Below are 14644 nucleotides of genomic sequence, written 5' to 3' on the forward strand. Positions count from 1 at the left end.
TGCATCTCCCTTTTGTCGTGAGATCAACATAAAATGAGTGACAGGTCCGCAGAACTGGAGAGACATAGGGTGGATGGGGTGGGATGGTGTTGGCCTGACCCGTCGCGATGTGGACAACGCTTACGGGCGAGAGCTGTAGAAACTGCACGTGTGTGTGGTGCGTGTGTGGTGCGTGTGTGTGTGGGGAGCGGTAGTGTAATGGTTAGCGCTGTGCTACGAACCCAGCGACCTGCGTTCGATTCCCACTCACGGTCAATACCAAAAACGATTATCTGAACTGGTCCTGGACCTTCCCTAGGTCGACTCAACCTCAAATGAGTCATTGTTGCGGTGTGTAAGCATCGCCGCTGGGGAGACAAAGGCAGCTGGGCGTGGTGCTGACCACCCACCCCCTCGTGTGCCGTGCCGGCTTTCATAGGTGCTACTCGCTAACAGCAATTGCCCCAACAGTCTGTTAAGGCTACACGTGGGATCTTTGTCTTTGCGTGTGCGTGTGGTGGCAGGCGTTCAAAGTGGTGGTGACACAAGAGGGCTCCTCCTGGTCTGTCCTCCACAAGCACACGGAGTTCAGCCACCTCCACACCGTGGTACGCGCCGCGCCGCCCTACACGGTAGCGGTGTCCAGAGAGTCTTGCTTTGAATGGCATTGGAAGACAGCGACAGGGCCGTGGGTGGTGCCGCAGGTCATAAAGGTTGTTCAAGCTTAAATGAAATCAGGCCTGGGGCAGGGTATGTGTTGGCTATCATAAAGGGATGATGACGATGGTAAGTACAAAAGAATACGGAGTTGCAGCCGTTGAATGGAAGACATCGAAGGGGGCGTACACTGAGGAGACGGAGCGATTCAATCATTTAATGTGCAGGTGGATTATTGTATTTCCGGATTGAGGGTTGTTGGCGGTCACTTTCTAGTTTCAGTTTCATTCATTTGGTATAGCCCTGTGAGCCATTCGGCTCTTGAATCGGGTGCAACCGCAACAAACAAAAAACATGAACAAGAAAACATCTTAAAGTGACTATGTGCAAACAGAAAAATCCAAAAACAGCAATAAAATCTTCCAGAAAAAGCACCGTACACCAACGCTGTGTGCAAAAATCCCAGTGGGATGCAAGTCAAACAACAACAACAACAACAACCACAAGACAACTTAGATTAAAGCCATCACTGCTAGGCCTTCATCCATCAGCGGATTGCTCATGGTTGATGATATACAGTATGCGGCCACCAGGCAGGTGGATCAATCCAAAGCATCGATTCTGTGTTCAATCGATTCCGAAGTTGGATAGACGTCATGGGAGCGATCCAGGTGTTATGGATTTCGTTGGTGGCGATGGCTGGCGGACGCACCACCTGTGCTCCCCACACCGCGCCCACCTCACTGTGCATGAGCGACTCTCATTAGCACCGGGTCAAGGGAGCGAATCAGCCGCCGGAGGGTGAACTTCACATCACTGGTCAGTCCTCTGGGTTGGTGAATTTAGCAAGGATAGCGTGGACGTGGGAACATAGAAGTACAATGCAGCAGTGTATTTTGCTGCTGCACTGACCTATGCAGCCTACAGCATGGGCCCCGCAGCTTTGAACACCGGCTGTGCCTGGTAGTTGGCTCACCCAAGGCTCAAGAAGCCCTGCTGAGCTTCTGAAATACGACGGGAGTATGCACATTGCGGGTGCTGAGAACAATTTGTGGCCAACGAAGAGCAATGCGACTCGCTGGACAGATGAACACAAAACTACACGGTGTTGTCAGTACCAGTGTCAGCACTTCGTTTCGATGCTGACATCTCAAAGAAGCCCGCCAAGATGCCCGATGTTTATATTATTGCTACCTGCAGACCGGTATAATCGTGCCAATGTGGATAACGGTGAACTTCAGTCTTTGGCGCTGTTCAATATGCCACGTGTTTACTCAGGCACTGTACGGCTTCGTCTTTGTCCATTGCCTTGTTTCAGTATTGATTGTCTTCTCCCTCTCTTCCCGACACAGCTGAAGAAGCAGTTTCCAGAGCTGAATGTGAAACTTCCATCGAAAAGCATCTTTGGGAACACTCTGGACGGAGGTGAGGAGACCTCATCTGTCTTACGCGTGCGTGTGTGTGGTTAGGATATTTGTTCGACTGTCTGCTGTGGCGATATACTAACTACACTAAACTTTAGATTTTTCCAGGTAAGGCCCACTGAGCTATTTAGCTCTTTTACAAAAGCGCCACAAATGATAACTCAACGAAGTAGCTTATCATCACGTGTAAAATGTAAGCAGCCAAATACTCTAAACGCATGTTTCTAAATGTGGAGGGGGGCAAACTTTAAATATACAGGCGTCAGAGTCGGATCGAACCCACGATCTCCTGTATACCAGGCGAGGTGGTCAACATCTCGCCACCTGTTATTCAACAACTCTGAGGATGGATTGGTGGAGGGATTTTCCACCAAGATCTTTCTAATCATGCACGAGACACCAAACCTGCAGAGGCAGCAAGGTGTGTGTAGAAGACAGTGCAGTACAGCAAATAGGTTCCAAACTGTATAAGTTGAGTGTTCTCCCCTTGTGTTTCTTCCCACGTACGGCAAAAAATCGTTAAGAAAGGAGTCATCCAGCCTTCGCCAAAGCAGAACTCTCAAGAACAAGTCTTGAGACTCCATCGATTTCATTGTTTGAGCAAGAATTATCGTTGCCAGCGCAGCTTTGCTAATTAAGGCATCCAGATGACAACGAGGGCTGAGTCGTGCCAACACTGAACTCACCGAATTCGACCGTCGTAGGATCGCATTCCTCATTAGTCCGAAGGACACACGTAAACACACGCAATATGACGATTGTCGCATCTAAACGACGGAGCGGTAGTTTTATTGTGGCTGATGGCTTGTATAAAATTAACTTTTTTTTATGTGGGGAGATAAATATGGGAAAGAACTGTGATTGATTTTCTTGTTGTTATCCTCCGTAAACCATATTTATTTTAAATGTAATATCACCTCCACTGAAGGGAGTATTTGAAAATATTTGTACACTAAAATAAAATGCAACTACAATAAAAACACATTCCTGCGGAGGAAGCTGGTAGGAACGTTGGGTTGCTCGGTCAATGGCCAGGGTCAATGGCGGCGTGGTGTATTCCGCAAATATGCCCGACTGTGAGGGCGGGCACAAGCCGGCGTGAGTAGTTTAAACATTGAGTTTTATAAGGGCACCACGCGGTGACCAGCCCCTCCCCACCCAGCCCCTCCCCACCCAGCCCCTCCCCACCCAGCCCCTCCCCACCCAGCCCCTCCCCACCCAGCCCCTCCCCACCCAGCCCCACCCCTCCCACCCAGCCCCTCCCCACCCTCCCCACCCAGCCCCTCCCCACCCTCCTCTCCCCACCCAGCCCCTCCCTCCCCACCCAGCCCTTCCATGCACGACAGACACAATAATCCCCTGTGGGCTGGTGTTCCTACCAGTATAATGTTTTAAGTAAGAGCCACAAGAAAATCGTGAGTCTTGCACTCCCTCCTCAACACACCGAGGCCCTGTAGCATGCCGGATCACCGCCGGCAAGGCATTCCAGATCCTTGGGGGGCAGCGCTTGAGAAGACCCAACCTCCCCAGCGTCCAGCGCAAGAGCCGAGGCTGGGAGGGTACTAGGGTCCTCCTCTGAAGACCATAATGAGATACTGAATGTCGATACTGGTCCAGAATGTGTTTGTGTTGAACTAATGCTGCTGCAAACATGGACTCCCAGAAGGCCTTGCAGCTAATGGCTTGTGTCAAAAGATAGTTTGTTTTCTTGTAGAGAGACAAACGTGGGAAGGAGTCGTTATTTACATTGTTCGATCACGGCCCATGATCAGCATCAGCCTCCACCAGAGTAGCGTTGCTTCTGCCATTTCTGGAGCCTCGGCGCAATGAGTGCAGTGGGATGAGAATTCTGCTGATAAGAGACAGAGCATCGTCGGATGTGTAATTTGAGCCTGCGGAGACTGAAATTGTGCCCACATCTCACAGTGGACAACTGTAAAAACGATGAGGGGAGTTGTTAGAGAGAGAGGGACAGAGAGTTGTTAGTTATTGACGAGAGGGGGAGCAGAGATATTTTTTTATCATCGCGTTCATCTTTCATCGATTTATCAGGGTCACGTTTGGTACCTGCGGTGGCACTCGTGAGGTGTGCTGGAGTGAGTGTGGTCGTGGCGATGTTCGTCATTAGTGCAGTGACTGAGAGGCCAAGATGCTGTTTCACGCGGGGATGAGAGCCCTACATTGGAAGTTCTACCAACAACCGATGGTTGCAATGACAACGATTTGTTTTTGATAGAGCACCTTGACGTCTTGGAGCACGTGACACCACGATAAGCGAATTGCTGTGTGCAATCCCAATTGATGGTGATGATGGTGGTGGTGGTGAGGCTTTCAAAGTGTTAACGGAGTCAAAACGCTGCTTTTCATGAGCCCATTGGAAGCCCACTAGTCGATACAGAAGACCTCATGCTTCATAGATTAAAACCAAGACTTAGATTTTTTCCTCAAGGTAGGTCCGCACCTGATGAGTGATCAGTTGCACAACCAGTTGCTCACATCGGAGACAGGCTCCAACCTTCAAGCAGCGATTTTGTCGTGAGGTATTTCACCATCGCTCTCATTTTTAAATAGCGACTGGCCATGATGATCCTGATGTTGGGGGCGGGGGGGTGGAGATTGGCTTAGACACCTCCTCAACTGCTCGCTCAGGTGTGGGACAAAGCAGTTGAGGGCGATTAGGCCGAACGATTTTCGTGAGCGACTTTCTCGCGGTCCTGGGCCTGGCTGTTATCACAACATGCAGCCACCCACACAAGAGACCCGCCGCATCACAGGGCGACAAGTGTTTTTACACGCTTTTATTTAACTCTGTTGTTGTTGTTGTCGTATCCTCAAATCTTGTAACTAAAATTTAACCCACTTCCCAATGTGGTATTGACTGCAAACTTGGTATACTTATGTCATACTGATGACAAGACTATATTCTATCATAATAAAATAAATAAAAATGCTTTTTTACACGCTTTTCTATTAACTCACTCTGTTGTTGTTGTTGTCATATCCTAAAATCTTGTAACTCAATTTTAACCCACTTCCCAATGTGGTATCGACTGCAAACTTGGTACTGTATACTTATGTCATACTGATGACAATACTATATTCTATCAAAAATATATATTTTAAACATTCTTTTTTATATGTTATGTTTCGTCTTGGGTCTAATTGTCCACGCTCAACTGACGTTGGCTGTAAATCACCACGACCCCTTATGTTACGGCAAGCTTTGTGGCCACTTCCTGGAGTCGTGGAGTTCTGCCATTACTCGTACGGTACATTTTATTAAAGCGTGTTTTAAAAAAAGCATTTTTAAATATAACTTATTTTTCTCCAGTACCTAAATAGCGCACGGTACGTATCGCACAATGCTCCCCGGAGAAGCTCCAACGCCAATTCGCGTGCAGCAAATGTATTTGTTCACAGTGCCACTCAGGGGGGGGGGGGGCTGTCTACGGACAGACACAGGAGCACAGGTAACCTGGCATTGTATGCAGATAGGCAGAGGAGTCAACATTATTGGGCTGGAAACCCTCCAGCAGTGTTTGTAGGAAATGCTCGGGGTCAGCTGCTCCCCGTGAGGGCCCCCCGCTGCAGGGCACGTCGCACGCAGCCCGCTACGCGTGGTGACCCATGGGGGGGGGGCGGCACTATTTAATGCGAGCCTCGTTTGGGAACAGCTAATGATTAACGCACCGTGCGTTGGCCTGTTTGGGGAGCGCCAGGGCCATTGGCGGATTGAGCCGGGGGGGTTGGCGTTGGCCGTGGTGTTGTGCTGTGTCGGGTGGCTGGGGAGGGGAGGGGAGGGTGCTGTTTTTAATCGCATTGCGCCATGCCATTATTGCATGATCCTGATAACAGAGCTCTTAGAAATCTGCACATTCCACTCTGCTCTACTTTGCCGCTCGGAGCGGAGCAGTTCGCAGCTTCTTCTTCTGTTTTAATCTCCACGGGTGTCGACAAAACTTCGCCGCGTCTCTGTTCCACCGGACAGCTCGCTGAGAACGTCTCGTGCTCCTTGGGCACAGCGAGTCGATCTCGTGCACGGCCACTGCTCTCGGTAAGTCTCCGGGGCGGGTGGGGGGAGGAGGGTGACCGGGGTTCACGTTTGCTACTGAGTGTTTTGTACTTTCAGTCAGTGCAGCTGAGCAAGGGCGACCGGCGCAGTTACGTAAGGCAAATATCTCACCGTGCTCGTGACTTGCTGTTGGACCTATTTACTCAGTTGGCGGACAATTTGTTTGTAGCCCGAGTTCAACAAACCTATTTACATTTAAGTATTTTTTTTATTTTCTTTTGGCGTACGTTGACGAAAAAGGTAATGAGGAACCGATTGGATTGGTGGCTCAGAAGGCTGATGGTGTCACCAGGAGAGGTGCCGAACGAGCGCCGCCAATCCGACATTCGAATCGAAGTTCCACACATTCGGTTCAGCAGGAGTTCAAAATAAAAAATAAATTCTCGTTCGTTTGTCTAGGGCTTCGCAACACGTGTGCCACGGCAATTACGATGTTTTGCTTAATTCAGGCTCTGTATTAGCTCGGGGGGGGGGGGGGGGGAGTGATTTTTGTCAATTGGCGTATGGATGACAAGTAAGATGTTTCGATTTAAAGCTTTCGTGACTGCAGGGATTCATCTTCTTGGTTCTTTCGGTAAAGTCACGTAGAAGGGAAATAATAAAATAATAAAAATAAAACATCATAAAATGTAATTCTCGCAATAATTTTATTTTATTAATATTATTATTTCTCACAAGAAATTTTTTTTTATTATTATTTTATTATTTTATTATTTCCCTTCTATGTGACTTTACCGAAAGAAACAAGAAGAAGTAAGATGTATTTTTTGCATTTGCACAGCAATAAGGAATGGCTTCCACGGCATGTGGAAGTGGCTGCAGAATTCGATCTGTATTCTTTTCCACGTTTGTTCTCCGTTTCTGCTGACTGAAGGAGTTTTCGATGTTTCTTCCCCCGATGATTGACGGGATGAATCAGGACGTATCGTGCAAAACAAAAGCACAGACTGCGCGGTAAGACAGCAGGATGTTCAATTAATTAGCTTTTTTTCTTTTGACCCCTTCCTGAGATGAACGATTGGCCGTGCTTAAGAATCTATAATAAGCGATAGAACCTTAATCATTATCGCCCGGGTCATCGCAATTTGCTCAGCAGTGACGTGAAGGTAAATAATTGCATGACGGAATTTGTTACGTTGCAAAAATACCTTAGTTGAGTAAAATATGTAACGCAATGTATAGGTTCAAGAGGTGTACGTGCATTGCTATTCGTCGTGACCCATTGGCTTTGAACACTGGGTCAGGCTTCTTCTCCTGCTGGATAGCATTTCATAGCAAAGGTTTTTGTTGGGTTAGATGGTATATAAATGTGTCACTAACGTGCATCTCCTGCGATCATTCTCTCGTGTTCATTCTCTATTATATGTAAGGCAAGGCTACCCATTATCTTTCCCATTACCTAGTTTCCACGACGATTTACCCATCAATTTGATCATTTCTAACCCAATAGCAGGGAGGCGTGACGAAAGGCCCCGTGTTGCTGCCAGGATTACCTTCAGTGGATGGTGGACATCATACAGTTGTGGGAAACTTGCAATAAATAAAATATTTAAATGAACCATGTTGACATCACTCCCATTTCATTGAAGCAAATCACTCTCGTCGTCTCTTTTGAACGGATAATCGCATTTGCTTCCCCCCCCCACTACAAGCGTCACCCACAATCTTCCGTTGCATTGGCAGATACCAGAAGCTTCCTGTGGGTTGTTCTTTTCTTCTTAAAACAGTCAAGCAACTGTGGGCGAGCCACACCGTTCATTCATTTCAGTTTCATCTATTTGGTATAGCCCTGTGAGTCATTAGGCTCTTGAATCGGGTGCAACCGCAACAAACAAAAACTAAAAAAACTATTCATAACTTGTCCATGATTGTATTTTTCTAAACACACGTTACTCAGATAGATTAATGCTGCCTACTGCTTCCGTGTTAATGGATACAACAACAAAAACAACAACCCCAAGATCTTGTAAAGGGTTTCCCCTTCCTGCCTCTGCCATCTCGTCTTGCTCTGCTCTCCTCGCCCACATCTTGTGCTCCGCTCACTTCAGGGCCTCTGATACCTTCGACCGACTTGTGCTCTCGGGGGTGCACCCACCGCTTAGACAAGCCACGGACGCTCCCTTCTCTGCCGGTGGCTCTCTGCCCCTGGTCCAATGAACTTGATCCTCATTTCACTCTTCTCTCTCATAAATATAATAACGAACTACTTATTTACCCACACCTCCGATCAGCTGGCTGCGTCGGGTGTGAAAGGAGTTCAACATAATGCATACTGAGGATAGCTGCAATAAGCACAAAGATGATTGTTTTCAGGAGGGTCCTGCGTTGGGGTGTTTGGTCAACACCAATAACATTGCGTAGTCTGAGTTGTGGGAGGACAAGCCAGAGAACCCGGAGGGAGCCGACGCAGAACAGGGGGAGAACAAACTCCACGCAGAAATCGCCCGAGTCAGGAATCGAACGTGGGCCCTCCTTGCTGTGAGTGCGTGAGTGTGACCACTGCAAGCCCTTTGTTTATCGCTCCACGAAGAACGTTGAACTCCGTTCGTGTCGTACGTAGCCAACTGCGCTAATCGGCGGTGCGGGGAAAAACGCCAAATGTTTTTGCCCATCAGCCTCTGGGCTTCTCAGGCCAACGTTATTATCCGGCAGCATTTGTTTAAACAAACAAACTCTGGCCCGGTTTTGACCTTCTGGGTGTCATCAGCAAAGTCAGACTCGTTAATCAAATGCTGCTCGTTAGCCAGATGTTGGCAATAGTATTCTGTTTATAATACAGAGCCCCAGTCAACGTATGCTATAATCATTTTGTTGCACAGCATCTTGAGTATATCGTCATCATGGTCAGCAGTAGCCATTATCTACTGCTGAATGGAGGCCCCCTCGTAGCCCTGCTCGAAAAGCATTGCATCGTGTGTTGTTTCATTCTAGACGTTTCAACAAAGATCACAATTTGCCCTTGAGGCCTTTGCGATGTAGCGTGCTGCTCTTGCGGAGTGTTGAGCTTGAGGCAGGGTTCAATCAAATGAACCTTCATTTTACGTACCAATATCGCCCCTCAATAAAGTAGCACATCGGTGCGCGGGGAGGGGGGGCACACGGAGCAACAGGAACGAGAAAAGAAACGCGTCACGACCTCAGCGGCCAGCACCGACCGAGCGGAGTAAAATCACAACCGTGCACAACGAGTAGCATAAGAAAAACAAGTCGTCAAATTAAATACATTTTCAGTACAGAAACAGGGGCCCACTTCAATGCTTAGATTGTATGGGAAGGCGAGGTTCAGTCGACGCGTCTTGCGCGGATCGCGTAATCACGGGACGCTCGGCACGTTTCGGACGTCCGGTGACGGCGTGCCAGATGGTTTGGGGGCTGCTCTCAAGAAGGCTTCGCCCCCCAACCGCCCCCAGCATCGTCTTCGGTTGAACGATCCTGGGCTGCGTAAATTCCTCGCCTGTGCTGAGGTCCCCAGCTCCCAGTTTCCACCGTGACTGGCGATGGCAGAGCTCAGCTGGTTTTCCGGTTCCGACCGCAGTTCAGGCCTCGTCTCTCGCGGGTCACGGGAACTCCCTGCCACGCGTTCCCCCCCACCTCCCCCCCCTCGTGTGTGCGGCCGGTTTCAGCTGGGTCCTGGTAACGTCCCGCGCTCCTGTCACGCACACACACCTGGGCGACACGTGGGGGGTGGGGGGGGCAGGGGATGGGTAACAGGTGTAGCGAGTGTCGCGCTCCACAGACAGCAGCAGCAGCAAATATTGAGGTTCATCTGTGTGTTACTGTCAACAAGTTTTTTTGCTGAACTTGACTTTGCGAAACATTGTTCGGTGGACTCCCGATAAGTTCGAGGGAGGGGAGCTGGTCTGGAGAGCGGGGTGGGGGGCGGGCGGGCGGGGGGGGGGCTGGTCATGGTGACAGTGGGAGGGGACGCGGATTGTGATGAAGCTCGCTCTGAATCGCCGGGTGTTTTGGGGGCTCTCTTCGGTTAGTTAAGGCTCTACCCCCGACGCAGCAGTAACTTTACCTGTAAAATCACAGGCTCACTCGCACGCAGCAGTTGTGATACGAGTTTATGACCGCCGTTGAAGGCGGCGACGGTGGTGCCGTGTGACGCTGGGCGCGTATTTGTCTCGTTCCAGTTTTCATTAAGCAGAGGAGGAACGGACTCAACAGCTTCATCCAGAGGGTAGTGTCGGACCCGCACGTCTGTCAACAGTGAGTACGCGGCACCCCACCTGCTCCCATCACACCGACACCCCCTCGGGACCCGTTTGTGCGGCGCGTTTAAGCCGACGAACCACCCCGTTTTGGCAAAATAATTGCCGCTTTTGTGGAAAGTCTGGTGGCGTATCCGGCAGGTTACATACAGCCTTGCAACGATAGTTCAGTGTTAACATGCAATTGTATTGGGGGACTGACTGTGTGTTGTCTTGCCCAAGCTTGGGTGAACTTATGAAAGGTTTACTTACATACTTGATCTATTTTACGTATTTATTTTGAGTGATTTTCTTTCCTTTCCTATACTTTACACTCCTATCGTGTCTTTGTATTGTTTGTTGTTGTTGTTGTTGTAACTTTCTGACCCAACTCCTACTGGACATCTGTGGAATAAAGAGCTTCACAGCTCTTCAGATTTATCCAGGATAAATCAAGATTATGATTCCAACGCTGAGGTTGCGGTTCGGCCTCTTTGTTGGGGACCGGATTCCTCCGTGCCTCAGCAGGCACCGTGGAATACGCCCAAGTAGGCAAGGCTGGACCTCAGATAGATACAGCGGCCCCAAAACACGAGGGCCTTTTCTTGCACCTGGAGGCATGGGCACGGCCAGGCTTCATGTAAACGGTGGCCTGGGCAAGTCTTGAACTTGGTGAGTAATCCTCCGGTAATAACCCCGTCATTTATTAAGCACCACGTCGATTCGCTCGTCTAACGCTTTCCCATTATTGGCCACAACTACTAATTGAGGCGAACGCCTCCAATCGGTACGTTCCACACGAGGCTGATGATGCCCTACCTAAATAAACACGCACGAGAGGAAATGTAGTTGCTTTATATGTTTCAGGAGATATGGATGCGACCGTAGCAAAGCCCCGACTTGGTGATGGGTAAAAGAGGCCAAAATGAAGTGAGATCCGGAACCCATTGAGTTATACCCCAACGTCATGACGAACAATTGCAGAATTCGGATAGAATCGGTGAACAAAAGATCCAAAACGCAAAAAAAAATTGTCAATCTCCCTTGTTTTTGGACCGGAAAGCGTGTGAGCATGTGTCCAAGCCAGTAGTGTAGCGTTTAGCACGCTGCGCTATGAACCCGGCAGCCCGAGTTCGATTCCCGCTCACCGCCGGTACAAGTGACGATTATCTGAACCGGTCCTGGGCCTCTTCTAGGTCGACTCAGCCTCAAATGGGTATCCGGCGTGGTGTGTAAAACATCGTCACTGGGGAGACAAAGATGGCCGGGCGTGGTGTTGGCCGCCCACCCCCCTCTCGTGTGCCGTGCCGGCCTTCATAGGTGCTCGCTAACAGCACTTGCCCCAACAGTCTGTTAAGGCTATACGGGAGAGGGGGGATCTTTGTCTTTGTGCGCCCCTTGTGTGCCGCCCAGTTGGGCCGTTGCCGGCAGTGGTGGCGATCTCAGGCATGGAAGCACCCAGGCTCGGGCCACCCGACACCCACCGAGAGCGCCACAAACACGGGGCGCTCCTCACAATGGGGCCCCATTGTCCCGCGAGATGGGTCTAGACCGGCTCGGGCTCGGACTGGCCGTGGTTATGGCGTTAATTAGCGTCGGTTTGTAATAACATTCCACGCTCACCCCAGACACGGCCGAGGGGGGCAGAGGTTTGCTCTGCTCCTGTTTTCATGTGTGCGTATGTAATTATACACACATGTACGTATACACACACGCGCGTGCACACATGCACGCACACACGCGCGCGCGCACATGCACACACAGGCATACGCATCTCGAACTGGGTGGCTCCTCTAGCAATCTCCAGAAGTTCAAGACTGGGTCTCTGATCGTTTTGTCACCCGTTCCCGCAATTTATAGAGCTACAAATTAGCCATGGGCCCTGGCACGGATTTAATTTCGTCACTCATCTCCAAACCCGACCGTCTTTACCTGTATTGTGGCCATTGCTCCACGACTTCTACTGGAGGCGCACTCGTGAATGCCGCCAGGCAATGTGATTGCGGCCGGAACTTGAAAATGTCATTTTTGGAATGACTCTAAATTCAAGTTAAGAAGCGCCAATTTATAGTAATAGGTTTTTACCCTTTCAACTGGTACAAAAACTGACACCTTTATACAAGGCATCATGTTTGCAATAACCACAACACAAGCAGTCAAAATGCAAACAAAAAGAAACAACTCTGATAAAGGACAGAGCATATCATTATCAGAGTTGTTTCTTTTTGTTTGCATTTTGACTGCTTGTGTTGTGGTTATTGCAAACATGATGCCTTGTATAAAGGTGTCAGTTTTGTACCAGCTGAAAGGGTAAAAACCTATTACTATATTTTGCCACTGGTAAAGGAGATGTTTCATAGAGTAAAGCGCCAATTTGTAAAACCTCGCCGGTATGCCATTTTAAGACACCTTGTGGGAGTTCCTCTCACTGCTGCCATACGTCATGTGGTTGTTGCGGATTGGCTTCCTAGATTTCACATTGTACATAGTTCTTGTTGTTTATTATTTTGTTATTTAATAATGATCATGTTTATAAAGTGTCCATGACTGCGTTCTACACGGCTCCTGTAAACCATCCCTTCCCATTTAACTGGCTGCCGTATCGTCTGCTTTGGCTCAGCCGCCATTGAAACAGAGCTCCTTGGCTCACTCACTCACTGACTCATACAAAGCAGTAACATCGCGGCTTACGCCTCCCCCTTTTACACTGTTTCGCAGATACGTCGTCGCTTTGTTGTGAACACCGCTAGCCGGTTTGCGTCGCCTCAACCCCACGCTCACGTCACTCACAGGACAGCATCAGCGGTCCTCTCTCATAATCCTTCGCCTCCACCACCAACCACGACTACTACCCTGGCAATCGCTTTGATTGACGTTGTTTCAATATCTGTCGTCGCAACTTTCAGAAACGCATCCCCGACGTAAGCCGGGGGTGTTACTGAGCTATCAAATTCCCCAGCCACCGTCCCATGGTTCAATGCTGGGGGGACAATCGAGCTAGAAAGATTCTGCTGAGACCTGCGTGGTTAAAATATTGGTACTGGGGCGTTTGTTTCAAACCGACTAATGATTATGATGAGCATGACAATCAATGCCCCACGTGTTGCCCATTATGGTCCCAGTTGACTTAGATAGGCCTAAACTAGTTTGAGAATTTCAGACACAACTGGTTTTGTGTAGAGACAAACCAGTTCATATAGGACTCGTCACAATATTTGTCCTGGTTGGGATTTGAATCGAGTAGGCCGGGTTCGAAGCACAATGTGCAAACTCTTCCCACACAACACAAGCGAGGAAATGCCCACACAAAGATAAAGATCCCCTCTATAGCCTAAACAGACTGTTGGGGCAAGTGCTGTTAGCGATCACCTCTGAAGCCCGGCACGGCTCACAAGGGGGGTGGGTGGCCAGCACCACTCCCGGCCGCCTTTGTCTCCCAAGTGGCGATGTTGACACAACGCACCAGGTACTCATTTGAGACTTTGTCGACCTCGGGGAGGCCCAGGACCGGTTCAGATAATCGTCACTGATGTTGGTTATGAGCGGTAATGGAACTCAGGCTGCCGGGTTGATAGCGCAGTGCGCTAACCGCTAAGCCACCACTCCCCACACAACAGCAACACACAAACACGGGCCGACGAGCGTGTAAACGATCAGGACTTGCTTCGCCATATTGCCTGCGCAGTTCACGGGAACCGCCATGAACCCGCCGACCCTGCCCGGCATGGCCCTCTGCCCTCGCTGAGTCAGCCCACGCTCTTAACCCCCCCCCCACATGCACCTCCCGTGCCTGCCCACCCACCCACCCCGGTGTTGGTGGCGGCTGCCCTCCCACCACCCGTGGGTGGCCCACGCCGGTCACAACTCCGCGCCGTGCCCTCACTACTCCACGCGGAGAGGGCCCAGCAGCAGCCAGGGCGAGATCCGTGGCCAGCCTCGCGCCGAATGTCTGCGGCTGGTTCGCGTTGAGTTTGCTCAACTTCATTGCGGAGGAGGGAAGGACGTTGCCTGCCTCGTTATTTTGTTAATTCGTGTTCTCCGCAGCGACGCTGGTGAATATTCGCGATGTATTTTCGTTTGTTGCGTATCTTTGAACCCGTTGGTGATTCTCACACTCGCCGTCCCTTAGCTTGTCTCCCAGTTATGTTCATTTAAACACAGAGAAACTTTTGTTAGAGATCAAAACATGTGATTTTAAAAAAGTATATAAGCAATGGCTGATAATGCTTTCTTCTACATTTTAACCGATACTTTGTGTGCACGTGTGTCCGTGTGTACCCATGTGTACCCATGTGTGTATGTGCCAGCGGGTGTTCCAA

The 14644-nt window shown here is 49.7% G+C and overlaps 1 protein-coding gene across 6 annotated transcripts in view; it reads left to right on the top strand.

Moving 5' to 3' along the window:
• The first annotated feature begins 2027 nt into the window (after nucleotides 1-2027).
• Nucleotides 2028-14644, top strand: part of LOC144940607 (serine/threonine-protein kinase Sgk1-like) — a 42566-nt gene continuing 29949 nt past the window's right edge. Inside the window, exons 1-2 of one of the 6 annotated variants that reach the window (XM_078866853.1) lie at nucleotides 2028-2061; nucleotides 10269-10344. Coding sequence is in view for 1 of the 6 variants with exons in the window: in XM_078866850.1 (XP_078722976.1) it covers nucleotides 9630-9765; nucleotides 10269-10344 (212 nt within the window). In the remaining 5 variants the exon portion in view is untranslated. The other 5 variants (XM_078866851.1, XM_078866850.1, XM_078866856.1 and 2 more) reach the window with 5 other exon arrangements.

The sequence above is a fragment of the Lampetra fluviatilis genome, chromosome 23, assembly GCF_964198595.1.
Source record: "Lampetra fluviatilis chromosome 23, kcLamFluv1.1, whole genome shotgun sequence".
NCBI lineage: Eukaryota > Metazoa > Chordata > Hyperoartia > Petromyzontiformes > Petromyzontidae > Lampetra > Lampetra fluviatilis.